The 22,183-nt window shown below is 50.0% G+C and overlaps 1 protein-coding gene across 5 annotated transcripts in view; it reads left to right on the top strand.

Moving 5' to 3' along the window:
- Positions 1-22,183, top strand: part of GGT1 (gamma-glutamyltransferase 1) — a 57,008-nt gene that overhangs the window by 27,921 nt on the left and 6,904 nt on the right. For 4 of the 5 annotated variants that reach the window (XR_012648052.1, XR_012648051.1, XM_075013067.1 and 1 more), the window contains exons 5-12: positions 735-927; positions 2,029-2,186; positions 5,279-5,428; positions 6,739-6,875; positions 7,832-8,019; positions 9,997-10,124; positions 11,728-11,840; positions 17,692-17,805. Coding sequence is in view for 3 of the 5 variants with exons in the window: in XM_075013067.1 (XP_074869168.1) it covers positions 735-927; positions 2,029-2,186; positions 5,279-5,428; positions 6,739-6,875; positions 7,832-8,019; positions 9,997-10,124; positions 11,728-11,840; positions 17,692-17,805 (1,181 nt within the window). In the remaining 2 variants the exon portion in view is untranslated. Of the gene's footprint in view, positions 1-734; positions 928-2,028; positions 2,187-5,278; positions 5,429-6,738; positions 6,876-7,831; positions 8,020-9,996; positions 10,125-11,727; positions 11,841-17,691; positions 17,806-22,183 lie in introns of those variants that run through there. The other variant, XM_075013068.1, reaches the window with a different exon arrangement.

Raw genomic sequence — 22,183 nt, 5'->3', positions numbered from 1 at the left:
CAGCGTTAAAAAAAAAACACAGGACTTCTGAAATGGAGCCCAACCCTTTGACCTCTCCTCTTCAGACCATGTTTTCATTTAGAAATTCACCCGGGTTTAATGACAGAATCAAACAAACACTGCCACCATCAAGGTTTTGAATTCAATTAAAAGGTTTTGTTCAAAGCCAAAACTTGGTTGTATTTTTTTTTTTCCATTTTGGTGAGAAACTAAACTTCCCATCTGGGCACAACAATTGTTTCCAGATTTCTCTCCCCATCCTCCCAGTTTGGCCCCTGAAGCAAAAACCAAAACCAAAATAAAAACCCACCGGTTGTTTGCTCAGCTCCAGTGAAGGTACGGCTGGGGAGGGTGGCCTGACACTTCTTGTTCTGGACCTGGGAGGGGACAGCTGCCCTGGGACCTGGCAGTCGGAGCACTGGACCCTTTAAATTGTCACTTGTCTTCCGGGCAGTGTACTCCAGGTGGCACTGAAGGGTTGGCTGGGGGGGTGGGGGAGCTAGCTCCAGCCCCGCCCTTTTGTCCAAGACTCCACCCCTTTTGCCAAAGGCCCTGCCCCTTCTGCCAAAGGCCCCACCCCTTCCAAGGCTGCAGAGCCGTAACCACCTCTTGCCCACGGGCCTGTCAAATCTTTTGGCCACCCTGAGAAACGGGCGTGTGTGAAGACAACTCTGTTTTTGCTCTTGCTTAGCGTTTGGTGCCAAGCGGTCTAATGAACTTCCTGTCTACTCCAGGGGGCCTCTCTGTTGCGGTGCCAGGAGAAATTCGTGGCTATGAAATGGCTCATAAGCGGCACGGAAGGTTGCCATGGAGTAGTCTGTTTCTGCCCAACATCAAACTGGCGAGAGAGGGGTTCCCAGCTGGGAAAGCCCTGGCAGCAGCCTTAAAATCAGAAGAGAAGGCTATCAAAAGCAACCCCTCGCTCTGGTAGGTAGCATCTCTGGACCCTGGGACTTCAGACCCAGCAGAATGTGTGGTGCCATTGGAGTGGGCAGACAATCCCCATAGCTGGCTGCTGTGGTAGTTGTGAGCTCTTCTGCTGGAGAGCCCCTCTCTTCCAACAGCGTCCCATCCGTGTGCAGAAAAACTTTGTTATGCGCACTAAGGGTGGACGTGCACCCTCAGCGGAAACACATGCTGCCTGCCAGAGCCGTCCAACCCGTCGGATGAATGGGGGTGGCCGCCCCAGGCCCTGTGCTTTTGGGAGGCTTGCGGCGGCTGCCCCAGGCGTTCTCTGGATGCGTGGCGGGAGGCTTACCTAGGGCAGCAGCAGCAGCAGGGGTTGCGTCCCCCCCCGGCCCTCACCACATGGGTGACGTGAGCGGCTGCCTGCGCTGCGTTGTGCTCTCGAGGCCCCCTGAGCCTGCTTCTCTGTGGCAGCGGGAAGTGGCCTCCAGTGCCCGTGGAGTAGCAGGGCCAGGAGGGCCTGGTGCAGTGGGGTGGAGGAGGCTGCTGCTCGCCCTGCGTGGTGAGTGCCGGGGGGGGGAGGGCAGGTGGCCCCTGCTGCTGTTACAGCCTTGCCCCAGGTAACCCCCAGCCTGCTTGGTTGGGGAGAGGGTAAAGATGGCCCGGTGTGAGCAGAGCAGGGGAGGGACAGGGTCTGTAGTGTGCGTGTGTGTGTGTGTGTGTGTGTGTGTGTGTGTGTGGTCGGAGTCCCAGGCTCTTTAAGTTGCTGCCAGAGGCCATATGCTCCGGACAGCCTGGGGCTAGAGGGACCAGGTGCGGGGGAGGTTGCTGCAGCCCATCTGGCTGGCCCCAGTCTCGCCCCTTTTCCCCAGGGCCCTGCCCTTCTGGCGGCTCAGAGCAGGGCCGGCTGTTTCCCAAGGACCTGCTGGTAGTATTACTATCCCGGTCCTCGTGTCTGCGGGAGTCTGCGACTAGCAAGTCTTGGAATTCAGCAGTCCTGGTGCTCTGCTGGAAGCTGTTTGCCTGAATACTGTGTGCAGTCCAAAGGCCAAGGGGTCTGTGCTGCTGAAGTGCAACATTATAGCTGATTCTCTCCTTTTTCCTCCCCCCTGCACCCCACAGCGAAGTGTTCTGCAGAGGAGGAAAGATCCTGCAGGAGGGGGATATCATCAAAATGCCCAAACTAGCCAACACCTACGAGACGTTAGCCAACGAGGGAGCTGATGCCTTTTACACTGGGAGCCTGGCGCAGCAAATTGTCAAAGACATCCGAGAGGCCGGTGAGACACTGGGGCTTGTGTGTATTTTTTGGTTAAGTACAGATCAAATGAGATGCCCCAAACTTATTCTTCGATAAGAGGGGCAGAAGCTCGGCTTCCACGGATGAAATCTTCACTCTGACACCAAATCTCAGACCCAGTGAAACTTCTTGTAATGGCCATCAAGTGAAACCCATTGCCCCTTGGCTGAAGTGGTCATTGATTAGAAACCAGTAATGGTGGAGATCTACTTAAAGCATTGTAGAGCAGCGGCTCTCAGCTTTCCCAGACTCTGCTTTTCAGGAGACTTAACCCCCGCAAGTTTCACCTCCTTAAATGTGACTCGATTGCAAAATCAGCCCTAAAAATACGAAAGCGTCACAACACAGGCTTACTGGCAAGGGTGATCTTCCTCCTTTTTACCACCTCGGTGCCCCCCAAGGTACAGGTATCCCTGGGGCACAACCACTGATTTAGACTGTTAATGGAGATAAACAATTTTATTGGAAGAATATTTTGTGCCAAATTAAATTTAATCTTGGGGAGCAATCAACTCTGCTCCAAACATCTTTTGATTTAAGGCTCCTGGGAAATACTGGCTTCCCACAGCAGATCAGGGGTCTGCTGTCTAGTCTGAGGTGCAACCTCTGATATTAGTTTATACCTAAAAATATAGGTCTATACCATAGTAACAGAGAGAGCCGTGTTAGTCCGTACTCTAACAAAACAAAACAGCAGAAATGTAGCAAAGACTAACATGATTTATTTGGTGATGAGCTTTTGTGGGACAGACCCACTTTGTCAGATCAATTTCATTTCCAATACAAACTGGCATCTATGAGTACAGACGTTCAAAAAAATGCAATAAAACTGACAAATCAAGTACATAGGACTGAAGGAGGGGGAATGAGAGGTGGGGGATGTTAAGTGTCCTGCCTGAGATAATAGCTGGCATCAAAGGAAGGGAAGCAGTCCTTGTACTGTGTGATGTGATTGGTGTCTCTGTTCATACCAAGTATTAATGTGTCAAATTGAATATGAACCCCAGTTCGCAGCTTTCTCTGTGCAATCTGTTTTTAAAGTCTCTTTGCTCTAAGACACAACTTCTCAGGTCTTTAACAGAATGGCCTGCTCCATCGACGTGTTCACGGACAGGCTTATGTGCATTGAGATTCCTGATGTTTGCTCTGTGTCCATTCATTCTCTGGCGAAGCGTTTACCCAGTCTGTCCAATACACACAGTCGAGGGGCATTGTTGGCACATAATGACATATATAATATTGGTCGAAGTACACGAGAATGTGCCTTTGATCTTGAAACTAACGTGGTTGGGTCCAGTGATGGTATCCCCAGAATAAATATGTGGACAAAGTTGGCACTGGGGTTTGCCACAGGAAAAAGTTCCAGGATTAGTTTTACTGTGGGTGTAACCAGTGATTGCTAGTCAGAATCTTCCTTAGGTGAAGGTTGTCAATAGGGGAGGACTTGTCACCTAGGGCCTTGCGGAGTGTAGCATCCTGATCCAGAATAGGTTGTAGGTTTTTAATGATACATAGCTCATAACATTGTACATAGCTTCTGAATTCATCTATTGTGCTTGTGTTCCTGGGGCAGTGAATTCCTCCTGCTGCTGTATATATACAGTAAACCCTTGAAATGCGTGATTTCGAGTTGTGCTTAACTCACATTAATGCCCAGTTAAGCGCAACTCAAAATCCTGCTCTCCTCAGCCCAGGTCAAAGTCCCCGGCCCCACGCGGCCCCGGTTCAACCCCCCCAGCTTCAATTCACACCCCATGTGGCTCCACGCCACCCACTCCACCCCATGGCAACCCTAAGCCACCCCACGCTTAACCCCCTGACTCCCTCCCACGTCCCCAACCCGCCACGAGGCTTAACCCTCCTCAAAAGTTCCCCCCAGCCCCTGGATTTACCTTTCAAAAGGAGCTCCAGGTGCTTCTGCTTTTCCACCGGTGAAAATGCTGCCCCCAACTTAAGTGAAATTCAAGTTATGCGAGGGTACAAGGGAGCACAACCCTCGCATAACTCAAGGGACTGCTGTACTGGGGTTTCATTTCAAAGCATTTCCTTTGGCTGGGTGTAAATGCTGATTCTCAACATCACCGAGCGCCCCCTGGCTCTTGTGTTTCTGGCTAATGATCCTAATGGACAGCACTTTTCATCAGCTCTCCAAGCACTTGGCAAAGAAGGCAGGTCCAGTGGGGAAACTGAGGCACCGGAGGGCTAAGCGGGTGGCTTGGTTTTGACAATGTCAGTACACAGAAGCTGCCAGTCTCTTTTGTCTTATCTGTCCTGTGTTAGCCTTCATGGCCCTTCTCAGGAGCTCTCTCAGTCTTTCCTGTCCTTTCCTTAAGGCGAGGGGATCTGAACTGGAGGCAGCCTCCAGATGGCCCTTTGCGTCTCCTGTCTGTCATCTGTCCCTGGGCAGCCACATCTCTGACCTCAGAGGGTCCGTTTGGGGTTGGAGGGCCAGGGACACTGAGATCCCCTCCTTTCCTCCACCTTTGTCTAGAGGTCTGTCAGCTACCCAAGGCCTGTCCAGTTCCCACCATGCTTGGCAAAAGGCCAGTTTATCAGAAGTTGGTGGCACCTGCCTGGGGACTGCTCTTCCCTCCCGCCCTTGCTCCGTTCTCTGGGAGCTGTGTTCTTGGAAACAAGGCCACAGGTTCTAAAGTGCCCTGGAGCTCAAATAAATTAAAATCCCTCACTGTTCCTAGCCTGGGTATATGGTCCCCCGGGGCTGGGCTCCCTTTACAGTACTCTCTGGCCCTCTGAGTGCATCCCTTGCAGGGGACGTAATACAGCATTGACGAGCTCCCCCAGAATCAAGGAGAGCCAAGACAGCCAGCCCCTAGTCACGCAGCATTCGCCACCACGTTCTTTCACAGCGCTCTGAAAGGCCTGGTCAGCTCCCTCCCAGTGCAGCTGTAGACAGCTGCTCTATCCCTCTGCCTCCGCACCAGCCTTCTTCCTCATTGCAAAACAGGAAGGTTCTGTTCTCAGCTACCTGGTGTTCTCCAGCTCCCACGCTGGGAACGCAGCCTGGAGCTCATGTGAACCCAGACTGACACAGGGCTTTTCTCTCTGGTCCAGGGGGCATCATTTCCATGGAGGACCTCAGGGACTACACTCCCCTTCTGAGTGAGGACCCTTTAAACATCACCATTGGGGAATTCACTATGTACACACCCACTGCCCCCCTGAGTGGCCCAGTGCTGGTGCTCATCTTCAACGTACTGAAAGGTAAGGGCAAGCCTCATGCCGCCACAGGCCACAGCAGCCGTGGGGTTCCCAAGGAGCGCTGCTCTTCCATCGCTTTGGCCCTGCCAGAGCCATCGCAGGGCACGTCTGTACTTACTGGGAGATGGACACAGCAGGTGGTCAATCTTCCGGGGTTCAATTTAGTGCGCCTGGTGGGGCCTCGCTAAATCGAACGATTGGGTCACCGCCATCGAGCCCAGTACCCCGGCAGTCGGGGCGAGGAAGGGAAATCGGTGGGAGAGTTTCCCCCATCAACCTCCCGCTGTGAGGACAGGGTCAAAAATCAGTTTGAGCTACACCAACTCCAGCCACGTGATTCTCGGAGCTGGTGTTGTACAGCTTAAATCAATCCTTCCCCCTAGTGGAGACCTAACTTCTGCAGGTCAGCAGCAGCATTCTTAATCCACGCCCAGTTCGGCAGTGGGCTGGGACTGAAGGCTGTTAGCAGAATGCTTCATACCTCTGCAAACAGGCCCTTTAATTCCATAAACAAAGGCTAGGCGCTCAGAGAATATGAAAGAACCGGGGGGGGGGGGGGAAGTACCCAAAAAAGTTACTTGTGTAAAAGTGCAGCTGCTATCACTTCTGGGTACTTGAGTACAATAAATATGTGATCTCTGTGTGTGTGCGCGCGCACGTGTGTACTTTTACTCAAGTAGTTTTCCAGAAGGACACTTAAGAGGGACTTGTACTTAAGTACACCCACCCCAAATTAGCTGTACTTTTACTTAAGTAACTTTGTGAGTACTTTTCCTGCCTCTGGAAAGAGCAGGCTCAAGAATGAAGAGGGTTCTTTTGATGGGTGTCCTCTGGGACCTGCAGGTGTCTAAATTAAAGGGGCCTGAGCATGTAAGTGGCACAGCTTTTTGTAATGTGCTTCTCTGCCCTTCTTGCACATAACACCTGAGGTCAGTGCAACAGAAGCCAGAAGACACGTGCCCTTTGCAGTGCTTTGTGCTGGCAGATGCAGTTTTCCCTGCTTAGATGGTCACCTGAGAGAGGTTCAGGTGCTACCCAGCTGATTAGCAGAGCAGCCACAGCCAGAAGCATGTGTTTCTATGGGTGGTGCACACTGCACACGCCTTGGTGCACATCACAAAATTTATTCCTCCCTTCAGGGCAAAAATAGAGGGACCACTGGTCAGTGAACTGTCTTTTCCTGAGTGGGTCTTTGATGCAGCAACAGCAGAGAAGGAACACATCAGACCGCACACTTTGACCATCCCTCAGTGCCAGTTCCTGTTTGCTGCTCACTGGCTCTGTGCTCACAATGTGCTGTCTACTATTGCCAGGTTTTAATTTCTCCAGTGACAGCATCACAACTCTGGAGAAAAGGGGCCTGACTTATCACCGCATTGTGGAGGCCTTTCGCTTTGCCTATGCCAAGAGGACCTTACTGGGGGACCCAGCTTTTGTCAACATCACGGAGGTAAATAGCAGAGAAGTCAAGGTATTCCTTGTCTGTTCTGCATGTCCTGACCCATACTGACGCTGAGTGGAGATTGGTTTACAGTCTCTGATAGGGTAATTGCCAGGTATTGCCAAGGACACTTCAAAAATATCCTGTTTGCCACCAGTAAGTTGGTGAAGTGAAGATCTAGATCCATGGTGTGCCACCAGTTCTGAAGCAGTAGCCAATATATTTTCAGAATTAGCCACATTACTCTGAAAATATATTTATTGTTCAAGTCAAGTAGCTACTCTCAACGAGCCAAATAGCCCCATGAGGCTAGTGGGTAGCAAGTTGAACACCATGGATGTAGATGGTGCTTGGTCCTGCTGTGAATGCGGAGGAGTAGCTTTGATGACCTCTCAAGCTCCCTTCCAGTTCTAGTGTTCCATGGGTCTTATGATTCTAAGATCTGAATGTAACTGTAAAGCTGCATGTTGCCACTGAGCTGTGAGTGAGCAGCCAGAGATAGAAAAAGGAATTTTTCCCCTGTATGTTGGCAGGGTGCAGCTGTTGGTTTGCCAGTAGGATTTACAAAAAATGGGTTAATTTGTGCTTCATGTTACATGTTCAAGGCTCTATACAAACATCAGCTGAATACGAACAAGGGTAACTCCACCTGTCTGCCAACTCATGGGGATGGTGACAAGAGGCCCCCATAGAGTGTGTTGACAATGAAAGTCATTAACTGGCCTCAGGGATATTAATGGTGTTGTTGTGTACCATGTTCTAAGTGTGACACATTAGTCTAGCAGCCTTGTTCTTCAAGGAACGAAGGATTCCACACAATGGAAAGCTAATGGCTTACTTGCTGGATTCCTCCCCTGCTTTTTGTAAGGTCTGATGTGCCCCATTCATGTGTTCCAGCATTTTAGGATTTAAGCTTTAGTAGATGCTTATTGTTAGCATTGAGCTGGATTTGTCTCTCCTAACAGGTGATCAGCAACATGACCTCTGAGTTCTTTGCAGATAAGCTACGGCGAAGGATCACTGACAACACAACCCATCCCATCGACTACTACGAGCCAAAGTACTACTCGCCAGACAATTCTGGTACATCCCATGTCTCCGTTGTGGCTGATGACGGCAGTGCTGTGTCCGCCACCAGCACCATCAACCAATAGTATGAGTTCAGACCTTACTTCCATGTAGGGCTCTGCCATCTTCCTAGTGGTTCTGTGGTTGGTGTAAACGTCATTGGACTCAACTCTCCAGAGAGGGTTAGGCAGTGGTGGAGGAACTGATGACGGGAACTTCTTGCCTGTATATGTTGCACTGAAAGGCCTTGGACTGAACTTCTATATTTTCTCTGATCTAGTCTTGTCTGGTGCTGAGCACCCTCAATGACCATTGAACTCATTGAGAGCTGAGGGTGCTTGACAGGTCAGGCCCTTACTGTAGAATCCCATGTGGTTGAGTTGGACACAGAAGATATAAGGCCTAAAAGTTTCTGTTTTGCTTGGTTCAGGCCGACTTTTAAAGATTTTGCAGTGACCTCTTCCAACCCCTTGGTCCCTTAGCTCTGACATCAGGAAGTCCCCTCCTGCAGCCAAGTACCTCTTTTCAATTAATGTTCCCTTAAACAACCAGGTTCTTCCTGGTGCTTTCCATCTGTCATAACAAAGAAAGTACAGTTACTGCAGCTTTATCAGCAGACCGAATGTTGCACCGTCATCAGCTCTTTAAGAGCTCCCTAGTTAATAAACAGAGGCTTTAACCTTACTTACCAGACTGCAGCCAGGAGGGTCTGGCCCCCCTCGGCTCACAGGGAATCCTTCCGTCTGTGTTACCTGGTGAGGTCGAAATCCCCCGTCCAAAGGCCTGTAAGGTGGCAGGTGCTGGGCTGTGACGTCGCTGAGTGCAGGGCTGTCCTTAGACACATGCAGCGCACACAGCTGTGTACCTTTGAGGCACCAGTGGTACTTCAAATGTAGTAGTGTCCTGGGCTGTGTATGCCTGGGGCCACCATGGGCAGCACCGGCTCTGGTGGCCCCAACCCTCCCAGACTTGTTGGACACCATCCCCTGGCTCCCTGCCCCCTGCTCCACCTCCCAGCCCCCCTGGATCCCATCCCCTGGCCCCCCCCCCCACGCTGCCGCCAGCCCCATTGGCCCCCATCTCCCAGCCCCCCGTTCTGCCTCCTGGCCACGTCACCCCATTTCCCCAGCTTCCTGCTCCGCCTCCCAGTCCATCAGATCCAGTCTCCCAGCCCCCCACTCTGCCTCCACCCCCCTCACACCCACGCCCCCAGACCCTGGTCTCCTTGCCCCAATCCTCCCCCCTCCCCTCCCTGCCAGCCCGCAGCTCCAGCCGGCTGCTGCCCCTCAGTCTGCCTGTGACCTCAGCCGCGTCTCTGCTCTCCTGCTGCCCAGCCCCGCATGGCTCCTGCCTTTGCGGCCCAGAGCACGGCCCTGCTCCATGGAGCGCCCCTGCTGCAGGCACCGCAGGGGGCAGGTGCCTGGCTGTGTAGGGCGCGGCCCTGGCTGAATGACTCGGGTGTGAGACACGACCAGTTTACGAAGGCGCTTGTAATTGATTCTTTGGCTGAGCGGTTTCATCAGGGTGGAGGAAACGTGTACAAAGCCGATGCTGCTGCCATGGCAGGCCGGTAAAATCTGGGTGAGACAGGGCTGGGCCTGAGCTCGCAGCTCAGTGCTGGCTCCACAATGAGCTGGACTGGAGCACCGCTAGCCCTCACGTGGGTGGGCTCCAGAGTCCCTCCCCCACGTTTAGGCACTTTGGCATATGGGAGGTTGGTTTGGCCCCTCGTACAGGAAAGCTGCACCTGGCTCTCTGCTGCCCTCACTCCTGGGGTAGTTGCACATGCAAAGAGGCTGTAAATAGTTTCTCACCTTCTGTCCAGGGGAGGTTACCACACAAGGTGAAAGGCAGAGGAGAAGCAGCTTCCCCAAGTGAGATCCAGAAGCTGCTTTAGGCCCCTCTGTTAATCTGCCAGGAGCTCTGTCAGAGCAGGCCTGTCCCTAGTGCGGGGGATGCGTTCTCACCGAGAGACACAATAGTTCGGAGCTGTCTACCAATTACCTCAGGCTTGTGTAGAGTCTGGGTTTGATGTGCCTTCCCTTCTGCTCGTCCCGTTTAGCTTCGGCTCACAAGTTCTCTCCAGCGTAAGCGGCATCATATTTAACGATGAGATGGATGACTTCAGTTCACCTTACAGCATCAATGCCTTTGGGGTCCCTCCCGCCACTGCAAACTTCATCGAACCAGGTAGCACGTTGCTCCTTCTCCTGAGCCAGTATCCTGGAGGCCTTTGTGTACCAAAATGATGCTGACTGCCTGCTAGAGAGCAGCATTCTCTCGCTGACTCCACCATCAGACACAGGCCTGGGAAGTCCCTGTAACATAGAATCCTTGAACTCTAGAACTGGAAGGGAAGTCGAGATGTTACCAAGTCTAGTCCCCTGCCTTCATGGCAGGACCAAGCCCCATCTAGACCATCCCTGTTAGGTGTCTATCTAACCTGTTCTTAAATATCTCCAGTGATGGAAATTCCACAACCTCCCTGGGCAATTTATTCCAGTCCTTAACCACCCTGACAGTGAGGAAGTCTTTCCTAATGTCCAACCTAAACCTCCCGTCCCACAGTTTAGGCTCATTGCTTCTTGTCCTAATATGTGGGAAACCCCAGGTTCTGTATTCTGCATTCCCACGAGGGAAGCCTAAAAGAAATGGGCTTGTTTAGTTTAGAAAAGAGAAGGTTGAGAGGGGACATGATAGTGGTTTTCAAGTACCTAAAAGTGTCACAAGGAGGAGGGAGAAAAATTGTTCTCCTTGGCCTCTGAGGACAGGACAAAGAGCGATGGGCTTAAACTGAGGTGAGAGAGGTTTAGATTGGACATTAGGAAAAAGTTCCTTACTGTCAGGGTGGTTAAGGACTGGAATAAATTGCCCAGGGAGGTTGTGGAATCTCCCTCACTGGAGATATTTAAGAGCATGTTAGACAGATGCCTATCAGGGGTGGTCTAGAAGGTGCTTGGTCCTGCCATGAGGGCAGGGCACTGGACTCAATGACGTCTCGAGGTCCCTTCCAGTTCTAGTGTTCTGTGATTCTCTGGCACCTTGGACACCACTGCGCAGAGAAGGAGTAAGCCTGAATGTGGGAAGCCTGCAGATGGCGCGCAACCTTGCAGCCTGCCAACCAGCTGTGGGCTGCAAGGAATTTGCATGACATTTACATGTCTTTAAATGCATTTGTGTCCCTGAATATACTCTCCCTGACCCACGCTCCCTCTGGAATACAACGCGGGAAAGACACATGCTGTATTTTGGTAACCTTGACACCCAGGTCTCTTCCCTGGTTTCCCTTTCTTTACAGGTGAAGTGGGTTTGGAGCGGTAACACCTCCTTGATGTAAAAGCTGCCTTTTGCCGATGAGAAGGGTGGATCATGGGGAGACCAAGATGGAATGTGGGCCCCGGGGAAGCGCCGTGGCTTAGAGCTGAGGTTCTCACCCGGAGGGGAAAGTGCCCATTGCTCAGAGCTGAGTTCTGAAGCTGAACTGTGACCACCAGAGCATGGGTGCCCACTGCTGAACAGCTGGCGTGCTGAGGTGTGCCCGTATGTCTGGAGCCACCTCGCGCCCCTGTAGGTCTCACTCCCACCCCTTCTGTAAAGGGGGCTCAGGAAACGGCAGGATCCCCTGGGGCACCTGAGGAGCAAGTCGCCTGTGCTGACCCAGCAGATGTGACCCAAACAAAAGACTGTCGGTAGCAGCATTCTTTATTCCGAGCCTGTGCAGGCAAAGGTGGTGTGGGCCTAGAGGCTGCACATGTGATTCTGCTCAAGTTAATGTCTGTTCCCACTCTTGCAGGTAAACGGCCCCTCTCCTCCATGTGTCCGTCGATCCTGGTGGATAAAACAAACAGGATCAAGATGGTGGTTGGTGCATCTGGAGGAACAAAAATCACCACGGCCACAGCACTGGTACGTGTCACCCTGTGGGAAGGATGAGGAGACAGTTGGTAGAGGCCAGACGAGGTTGGAGAGGCACCTGCGTTACATCACATGGAAGGAAGTCCCAGTCTGAGGCCAGGCCTGCACTAGGGGGCTCCCAGCTCCAGCTACCTGACTAGTGTTGCTGGAGATGAAGTCCCTTGGATCGGGTCCCTGTGGTTTCTCCACTGTGGGGGATCGAGGGGCAAAACCCCCACACTGGCTGCCTTAGTGCTTCCGGTTCCAATGAACTACCAAAGTCGACAGAGAGAGATCAGCAGTCAATTTAGCATGTCCTCACTGGACCCTCTAAATTGACCCCAGGGGATCGATCCCCACCATGCCAACCTTCCGGTAAGCATCGACTAGTCCTAAGCCCATCAATGTTTAGCCAACCTAGACATTCTGTTCTGCTTCTCACTGGGAAGCCTCCTGTGAGATTGTCTTGATCCTTAGATTTTAAGGGTAGAAAGAAACATAATGACAGTTTAGTCTGACCCCTTGCAAAATGCAGACCCTGACCCAGTGATTTCTGCAGCGAACCCATCACTTCTTTGTGAAGTATAGTGTATAGTTTAAGACATAGCCTGGATGTAAAGACTGAAAGTGATGGAGAATCCACAGCCTCCCTGTGTAAGTTCTTCCATTAGCTATTTGCTGTCACTGTTAAAAATCAGCCCAAGAATTGTAGTCTGACTCTGTCACGTCTAACCATAGGACCTCATTATACCCTTTCCTGCTTAATTAAAAAGTCACTTACTGAAAAATCTCTTCCCTGTGTAGATAGTAATAGACTGTGATCAAATCACCTCTAACTTTCTCTTGGTATAAACTCAGTGCAAAGATTTAAGAAGCTCAAGCCATTGGTAGAGCTCTGCAAATCCATGAATATCTGCTGTATGTCCTCAGGTATCCTCCTCCACGAATGCGGGTATCTGCGACTCATTTTTGGGGCTGCAGATGTGATACCAGTTTTGTACCCACGCAGGTCCCTGTGCATTGGGAATGGTTTCCAGACCTCAGCTATTCCTAAAGCTTTTTTCCTCAACCCTTTGCTGTTGCATGGAAACCAGGAGTAGATGCTATTCTGATAATTGTCTCGTGAAAGGGGTAGACAGGAGTAATATGGTCCTATCTGATAGTCTCCTACTTAGAGACGTAGGATGTGCTCACAGTCTCAGTTACAGCATCACACCCAGCGCTCACTTAGGATTCATGGATAGAAATCTCTTTTTCAGTGTTGCTGAACTCCAGGATACTGTCTTCCATCTTGTGTGACCAACACACTTTGTTTCCACGGAGAGTGTCATAATGAACATGCCACACTACAGTCGTAATGTAACCTCCCAGCCAGGATGGAGTTCGGAGATCTAGGTTCTATCCCCAGCTCTGCCATTCACTATTTTTGGGCAAATCAACTCACCTGTACCTCAGTTTCCCCACTGATAAAAGGAGGATGCCAATGCTGACCCTATTGAGTCAATGAGTGAGAATGCTACGGGGAGCTTAGTGCCATTTACTGAAAACTGGAGCATGGGACCTCCTGGTTTAAAGCTGCATCTGTGCCCCAGCTGAATCAGTGCATTGTCCCAAATTCCTTTGACATAGATGTTATTCCAAATGCATGTTTTGTGTTTCTACAGAGCGGAAACAATGCAATTAATCAACAGAGCAGGGTAGTGCTCCTGCAGAAATATGTACTTGAGTCACTACAAAATGTTCAGTTTACATTAATAGGTAACCCTAACAAACGTAGAAATGCATAATTAAGGCTCTTGTCCAAACCCTCACAACATCGTTCTAATAGAAAACAGTCTAGAATCAGAGAACTGAAAGGGGGCCAGGGAGTCACTGCAAGTCTCCTGTGCTCATGGCCGGTCCAAGCACCATCCAGACCATTCCCGACAAGTATGTGTATAACCTGCTCTTAAAAATCTCCAATGGTGGTGATTCCACAACTGCTCTGGGAGAAGCTTCCTAAACCATCTGGGTGGTTAGGCAGAGGAATTAACTGCCTAACGTCCAACCTAAATCTCCATTGCTGTGCTTGAAGCCCTTTGCTTCTTGTCCTGTCTTCCAGGGGTAAGAACGACGTGTGAAAGCTGTCATGTCCCCCCTCTGTCTTCTTTTCTCAAGACGAAAGAAGCCCACTTTTTCAATCTTGCCTCATAGGTCATGTCTTCTAGAGCTTTAGTCATTGTTGCTCTTCTCTGGCCTTTTCCTAGTTAATCCATATCTGTCCTAAAACACAGCTCCCAGAACTGCACACAGTATTCTAGCTGAGGCCTAATCAGTGCAGTGCAGAGTAGAAGAATTAAGTCCCAGAATGACGTTGAGCTTTCCAATGAGGGCGTTACCCTGTTGACTTGCATTTAGCTGGCAGTCCAGTGTGACCCCAGGTACCTTTCCACAGGACTCCATCCTAAGCAGTCACTTCCCATTTTCTGTGTGTGCAACTGACTGGGCCTGTGTAAGTGGAGGACTTTGCATGTGTCCTCACTGAGTTTCATCCTGTTTGCGTCAGATGATTTCTCCAATGTCTCCAGATCATTTTGCATTTTAATCCTATCCCCCAAAAGCACTTGCAACCCTACCCAGCTTGCTATCATCTGCAAGCTTTATAAGTGTTCTCTCGAGATAAGGGGTCTCCAACCTCTTTCATTGGGGCCTACACAGCAATTTTTACGTGTTCTGGGGACCAAACACAAAATAGCCACAACCCACCCCCAGGCTTAAACCCCTTGCGGTGCCAAACCACCATCCCTCTCCCCCAGACTTAGACCCCCCCCCTTGCAGTCCCAACCCATCCCCCTACCCTCAGTCTTAACCCCCCTGCAGCTCCAAAGCGCCCCCCAGCCTTAAACTACCCCCACCACCTCAAACTGCCCCCTGGCCCCAGCCTTAGACCTCCCCCACAGCCCCAAACCTCCCACAGCCTTAGATCCCCTGCAACCCCAAACCATCCCTTGCCAGCCCTCAAGCTTCACGCCCACCCCAGCAACCCCAATGCCCACCCCCACAACCCAGGGTGAGCTTACCCAGGAAAGATGAGTGCCGGGTTGGCTCCACGTTCTGGCCATCAGGGCTCTGCCCCCAGGGCTGGTGGCAGCTAAGCTTTCCAGTCACTGGGGCTCTGCCGTGGGCCCCACGCTCCAACTGGGGCTCTGCCCCTGGGGCCAGCAGGAACTCCACGCTACTGGCTCTGCGAGCCGAACAGAAAGGTTCCACAGCCCAGATTCTGGCCCTAGATCATTATCTACATCGTTGATGAAGATATTGAACAGAACTGGGTGGAGAACTTATCCCTGAAGGACCCTCCTTGTCCTGTCCTTCCAGCATGCCTGTGAGCCATTGATAACTACTCTCTGGGAGTGGCTGTCCAGCCAGCTATGCACCTACCTTACAGTTGCCCTGTCTAGGTTGTGTTTCCCTAGTTTGTTAGTAAGACCACAGCATGCTGAGGTCTCAGCAGTCACTGGTAGTCACAGATTTTGTGACTTCTGCAACCCCCCTGACTAAATCATAGCTGCACTTACTGAGACTTAATGGGACAATCAGGCCACTCGTAGGACAGGCATGCAGAGTTCTAACTGAAAAAATGGTGCTGAAATCTACATGGTGCTCCTGGGAACTGCTCCTCCCTGCATGTCTGAACTCAGGGCTCAGCTGCACCCTACAACTGCCACTTCCAGGTCACATTCACTGGAACTCTAACTTGGCTTCGTTTCCATTGACTTTAGAAACGTGGATCCTCTTGATTCACAAACTCCTGTCGACGGACAGGACACAGGGTGGGATGGCCCTTTACTCTAACTCAGTTTGGCCATTCCTATGTTCTTAGTCATGGAAGCAGCCTTATAAAGTGTTCTGGTATCGCAGGCGGAGGCAGTCGCCTTCGTGCTCTGCTTCCTCTGATAAAGGCTGTTGCTGGCCCCTTTGAGTACTGCAGAGTGACAGCGTGTGTGTGTGTGTGTGGTTTAGATACAGAGAAGTGCAAAGTTCAGATACTAGCTCTGAATGCTCTAAGGCAGGGGCCAGCACCCTTTCCAAGGTAGAGTGCCGAAATTTGACCCTTTCACCTCTATGTACGGCCCGAGTTCTGGTGACACATGTTAAAGGCACTTAGGAAAGTGTTTCTCATCCAGGGCTATGTGTACACTTGGCGGAACACGAGGTCTTCCAGGGGGTACATCAACTCATCGAGGTATTTTCCTAGTTTTCCAACTGGCTCCATAAAAAAAAATATGAGTAAGGTCAGGACAATCTAAAAGTTCACTCAGATGATGACTTGTACTGCTTCATCTGCCTTGTGCTGACGTGTGAATACAATATTTCTATTCCCATTCATTGAGATGGTAGCCAGTCAGCAAGTTTTCAGTAGTTTTCTTCTGTGATAGCTTTGCATGGTTTTGTAAGTGGTTTTTAAGTGACGTGTAACGTGATGCTCTGCAAAATAAATCTGACTCCTGCAAAGGGTACAATGAGCTGGAAAAGTTGAATGGCCCTTGTTTCAGGACCTCACACTCATGATCCATGTGCCCTTAGGAGTGTGCAAGAGAAGTCTGGGGGTATTTATATATGGTTTAATATAACATATCTATTTTAAAAAGGGGTACGTTATAAAAAGGGTTGAGAAACACTGACTTAGTCTATGCCTACACGACAGCCTAAACTTGAAATGAGCTCCACAGTTTGTGCTACCCAAATTGCATAGTTTACTCTGGGTCACTTTTGAATTCGGCTGTTTCAACATGGGACACTGTCTCAGCGACAGCACGTGTTGAAATAACGTGCGATTTTTGAGGCATCCCTTACTCCTCCTGCGATGAGGTGTACAGAGACGGCACAATAGCGTGCCCATGTTTTCGAAAAATATTTCAAAATGACGGGCACGTTGCATAGCCACGGGGCAGCTATTTTGAGATACCGCAGTGTCCTGACACAGCTGCCATGTAGACATGGTCTAAGAATCCTATTTACGACAGCTTCGTTCTTAAATAAATAACGATGCGGAGCCTTCCTGTTCAGTTGGTGGTTGGTAGCACTAGCTGGGGTTTTGTTAGTCCACGGGCAGCATGGAGGCGTGGGGCTGAGCTCCTGCCTCGTGTGCTGATGAAAATCGGCTTGCGTGCCACTCTTGGCACCTGTGCCGGGGGTTGCTGACCCTTTGCCATTTTTATTTTGCAAAAGCAATGCTTAGCTGAGCAGTTGGGACCCTGAACTCCACCTCTGAAGCACAGCTTTGTTTAGGGCAGGGTCTGTGAAGCCCTTCAGAGCCACTGCAGTTCTGCTTTTGTGGTCCACCCTGCTTCCTGCTTGTAGGTTTCCTCTCTGCACCAAGCACACAGCTGAACTGTGTGCAGGGTTTTCCCAAGTTCTCACAATGCACAGCAGTTGTACACATGGGGGCGGAACCTGGAGGAGACACTCTTGGTGCAAGGTGAGAGGAGGTTGTGCGAGAGTTGCCTTAAGCCAGTTATTGAGGTGCTCGATCCTAGAGGTTTTGTAACATGTGCCATTGGCCTGTAGCCATTACATGGCAGTTAAAACAGCCAAAGATAAGCCAGGCATAAAGTGCCTTTATTCAGCCTGGCTTCAAGGTGGCTGTGGAAAAGTTGCAATAGGGGCTCTGCATCACCCACAAAGCTCTGCGGCCTGTGGTGACCTTCTGTGTCCATTGTGACCAGCTTTTGAGGCAGCATTGTTCAGGTGAATTGATGCAGAGTGAGCTCAACATGCTGAGGAATTTGACTGGTGTTCACTGCGGTATTTTGAGACACCAATGGCAGATTTTCTCACAGGGTAGGTCACAAACTAATGCCAAGGATTTTGGTTCCTCCAGACAATCATCAATTCCTTCTGGTTTGGGTACGATGTGGTGAAGGCTGTGGAAGAACCTCGAATTCATGATCAGCTGTTTCCCAATGTCACACAGCTGGAGCATAACGTAGAGCAGGTCAGTTGGTCTTCTCTGCGAGGGGTTGGGGTGGGTGGTCTGATTCTGGACACGATCCTGGTTTCGCGGGCATTGTGAGAATGTTGTTTATGGGCCTAAAAAGTAAAACTGGGCAAAGCTCTGGCCTTAGTCCACAACATGGAGTTCAACGGCCCAATCCACACAAGTTCGCGCTCAGAATTTCTGCAGCAAACAAAGCCTGAAATGCTGGTCCCACAGAGCTGCCATTGGAGTAACACAAGGCTGTCCCTTCATTCTGGATAGCTGAAAAGCTTTTCAAAATATTCAGCCTGCACTAAGCTTGAAGTTTTTAACAACTTTTAACAACCCAGTGAATTTCAACAGGCCTTGTCTCAGAGTGCTGGTCTACACTGCAAAATTATTCTGAACTAACAGCTGTTATTTCGAAATAACTATCCTAGCTTCTACACAACACAACCGCAATTTTGAAGTGATTTTGGCTCATTGGCTTGTTTTGAAATTGGTAAACATCATTCTGCAAGGAGTAGCACCTATTTCAAAAGAAGCCATAGTGTGTCCAATGGCTGTGTTTCAAAATGGGCTGTATTGCGTGTAGGTGCTCTAATTTGAAACAGCTGAGTGCTGTTTTGAAATGCATTTTGTGGGTAGCAGCGTCATTTCAAAATAAACTATTCCAGAATAGTTGTTCCAGAATAGCTTATTTTGGAATAACGCTGCTATGTAGACATACCCTTAATGTGTCAATCTCTTCAGGATCCTGAAGAGCTGGGTCTGAAGCTGAATCATCCTATTGCACCTAAAGGATAGGCATGTTAAAACAGTCAACCAGTTAAATGATAGTGCTTTGCTGGTTAACCATTTTAACCTAGGTCCCACCCCCGGCCCTGCCGGGGCTGTGGGGTCCCCTGCCACCCTGCCTGTCGGCCTATTCATGGCCAGGGCGGCTCCAGCCTGGCATGTCCAGCTACCCATGGAGTCAACTGGAAAGGTTAACCCTTTCACATCCTTACAGACAGATGCTGAAGATATTCAGAGCCGAGACCACCGTTCAATAGCTGTAGAAAGCTTCCACCAAAGGTCCTTTCTTGGGACCTTTGCTGTGCTGTCAATGCATTGTTACACTAGGGTAAAACCTGCTGCAGTCTGGATTCAGACTGACAGATGTCACTTGCTTCAAGCCAGCAGAGCTGCTTCTCTGAGACACTAACCTTCCAGCTGTCCTGGCGTCAGGTGTCAGTCAGCCCTTTCTCTTCAGAGCTCTTGAACAGGTCCGGCAGACAGTTCAAGTCTTGGGTGTTTCAAAGCATACATTCTTTTGCCCCCCAGGCAGAACCTGCTTTGTTCCTCAAACTACAAACACTGTCCCAAAAGCTCTATTCTAGCTGTAGAGGGCTAAAGGGCTTCCTCTGGAGTTAGAGCAGCAACTAAAATTGCCTCTATCAAATTTAGAGATGGCCTCTGGCCTCTAAAAGCACCTCAGAACTAGTCAGCTGTCTGGAGTAAGGCATGCTTGACTTTTCTGACTTCCTTAAGCCCTTGTACTCTGAGTGGAGCACAGGTGATCCACAAGTCTCCTCCACTTCACTCTGTCTTGAAACAAAACTTCTAGCTGACTCCAGGAGTATCCCAGTTGCTGTCCTTTAATCTCAGTAGATCTTCTCCACGTTGTCTGGGTCTTCCTCTTTTTTTGTTTTCCTTGCAAGTTCCATGTGAGAGCTGGAGGGACTATGCTGGATGATGGTTTTCTGAGAGTGTGGCCCAACCATCCCTACTTTCTCCTCTTGATTTGAATGTCAGGTGGTTCTTGTCCTGCTCTGTTCCAAAGCTCCTCAGTTGCAATCAGGTCTTGCCATTTGATGCGAAGGCTGGACCTCAGGCATCTGTTTATGAAAGTCTGTAGCTCAGACTTTTTAGTATGCCAGGTCTCGCATCCGTACAAGAGGAGCATGTGAATTATTAATTTCTCTATTAATTCATGACCCCTAGTTTTTGTGTAATGAGAGGTAGTAAATAACACATTTACTTTCTTCACACCAGTTAATCTTTTATAGGCCTGCATCATATTTCTCTCCAAGTTGTCTCTTTTCCATGCTAAGGAACCCCAGTCGTCTTCGTCTTTTTTCATATGGACACTACTGTGAACCCATTATCATTTTTGTTGCCTTCTCTGTAACTTTGCCTAGTCTAATATATCTTTTTTGGGACGGGGTGACCAGATCTGCACCCAGTGTTCAAGCTGCGGCTGTACCATTGATTTTGATAGAGGTATTATGACTATCCCTTTCCTACTGGTTCCAAACAGTCCGTTAGCTTTTTTTTGGCTTGCTCCTGAACATGGTGCAGAGGTTTTCAGAGAACGGTGCACAATGACTCCAAGATCCATCAGACCCCATCATTTTGTACGTATCATTGGGATGATGTTTTCCAATGCTCATTCCTTTGCCTTTGTCCACATTGAATTTCATCTGCTGCTTTATTGCCTGCGCACCCAGTTGTGTGAGATCCTGTTGGAGCTCTGCTGGGACTTAACTCCCCTGAGTAATTTTGTATCACCTGCAAATTTTGCCACCTCACTGTTTACTCATTTCCAGGTAATTTCTGAATATGTTGTACATTACTGGCTCTTGTACAGACCCCTGGAGGATGCCACTATTCATTCTGAAAACGAAGCATTTACTCCTACCATTTTCCCCTGTCTTTTAACTGATTACAGACTCATGAGAGGACCTGCCCTCTTATCCCATGATGCCTCGCTTTGCTTACAGGCCTTTGGTGAGGGACCTTATCAAAGGTTTTCTGATAGTCCAAATACCCTATGTTCATGGAATCATCCTTGTCCACATGAGTCTTGACTGCCTCCAAGAATTCTAATGAATGAGTGAGGCAGGATCTCCTTTTACAAGAGCCGTACTGGCTCATGCCCCAAGAAATCATCTTCATTGACGTGCCTGATGATTCTGTTCTTCACTGTTCATTCAGCCAACATTCCCTCTATTTTTTTCCATCCATTTGAGGAATAAATTTTGTTATGTGCATCGAGGCATATGCAGATGTTCACTACTCACAGGAACACCCTCTGCTGGTTGCATGCACTCTGCTAATCAGCGGGACGGCACCTGAATCTCTTCTGGGTGGTTGCTCGAGGGCCCAGCTTACAGGGAACTCTGGTTTCAACCAGTTGGCTTGGTAATGAGGTTAGGCTTACTGGTCTGTCATTGCTAGGCTCACCTCTGAAGGTCTTTTTTGAAAACTGGTATCACATGAGCTACCCTCCAGTCAGCTGCAGTAGGTTACTACCACAGTTAGTAGTTCTGCAATTTCATATCAGCATTCCTACAGAACCTGTGGGGGATCCTAGTGGATCCTAGTAACTTGTTACTACTGGTTCGAAACCTCCCCTACTGTCTGTAAAAAAGCTAGCCCGTGAGTGGGGCTCTCCCTCTCCTCTGGTGCAGTGAAGACTGATGCAAAAAATTCATTTGCATTGACATCTCACTTAACGTTGCCTCGATTAACATTGTTCTGTTGCTTATCTATCAGAGCACATGCTCGTTTCAGGCTGTGCCGTGCTCCCTCATAGCAAGGTCTGGCTGCCTGCTTTGTCCTCTACTTGCAGGATTTTCTGGAGAAGCAGCCTGTCCCTGGGTGATGGGGGTTGGCAGCAGGGTGGGCGGGCAGCACCTCCACCAGCTCCCTTATGTTTCTTGTATGGGGTGCGGCTGGGCAGCTGTAGTTCAGCTGCCTTTCCCCTCACTGCACTGTCTTGCTGCACCGTCCTCTGCCTAGGGGCTGCTCTTGGGAGCCTCCTTGCTTGGGGTGGCGGGAGGGGACACAGGAGTGCTGAAGTCGGGGTGTCTCCCCCTCTTTGTCCCCACATGAACACCAGATCAGGATGGTGGTTGTGACTGTGGAATGCTCAGAGAGATTACAGAGGCTATAAAACTAACAAGTTCAGTAATAATGGTGGGTTTCAATTATTCCCATCTTGACTGGGTACACGTCACACCAGGACAGGGTGCAGGATAGGGCAGCTCTACACTGCAGGGGAAGGTCGAATTAAGGTACCCAATTTCAGCTATGTTAATCACACAGCTTAAGGGAGGTCAGCGGGAGCCTGCGCTCCCATCAACTTCCCATACTCCTCGTGGGGGACAGGAGTGCCACAGTGGATGGGGATGCCCTGTAAATTTGATTTAATATGTCCCCACTACACATGCTAAATGGAACTCTGGAAGATCGACCCCAGCAGCATTGATCTTCCCTGTAGTGTAGTTGTACCCATAGTTTCTTGACACCTTCTATCACTTGGCAGCAAAACCCGCTGGGAAAGCAGGAGAGAGGCAGTAGATTGTTGAAGGAGCTGGAGGGTGGAAGAGTGGAACAGATTTCTGCCAGA

Source organism: Carettochelys insculpta, chromosome 18 (genome assembly GCF_033958435.1).
Source record: "Carettochelys insculpta isolate YL-2023 chromosome 18, ASM3395843v1, whole genome shotgun sequence".
Taxonomy (NCBI): Eukaryota; Metazoa; Chordata; order Testudines; family Carettochelyidae; genus Carettochelys; species Carettochelys insculpta.
The sequence above is the reverse complement of the archived record's forward strand: the minus strand, read 5'-3'. Positions and strand labels throughout refer to the sequence as shown.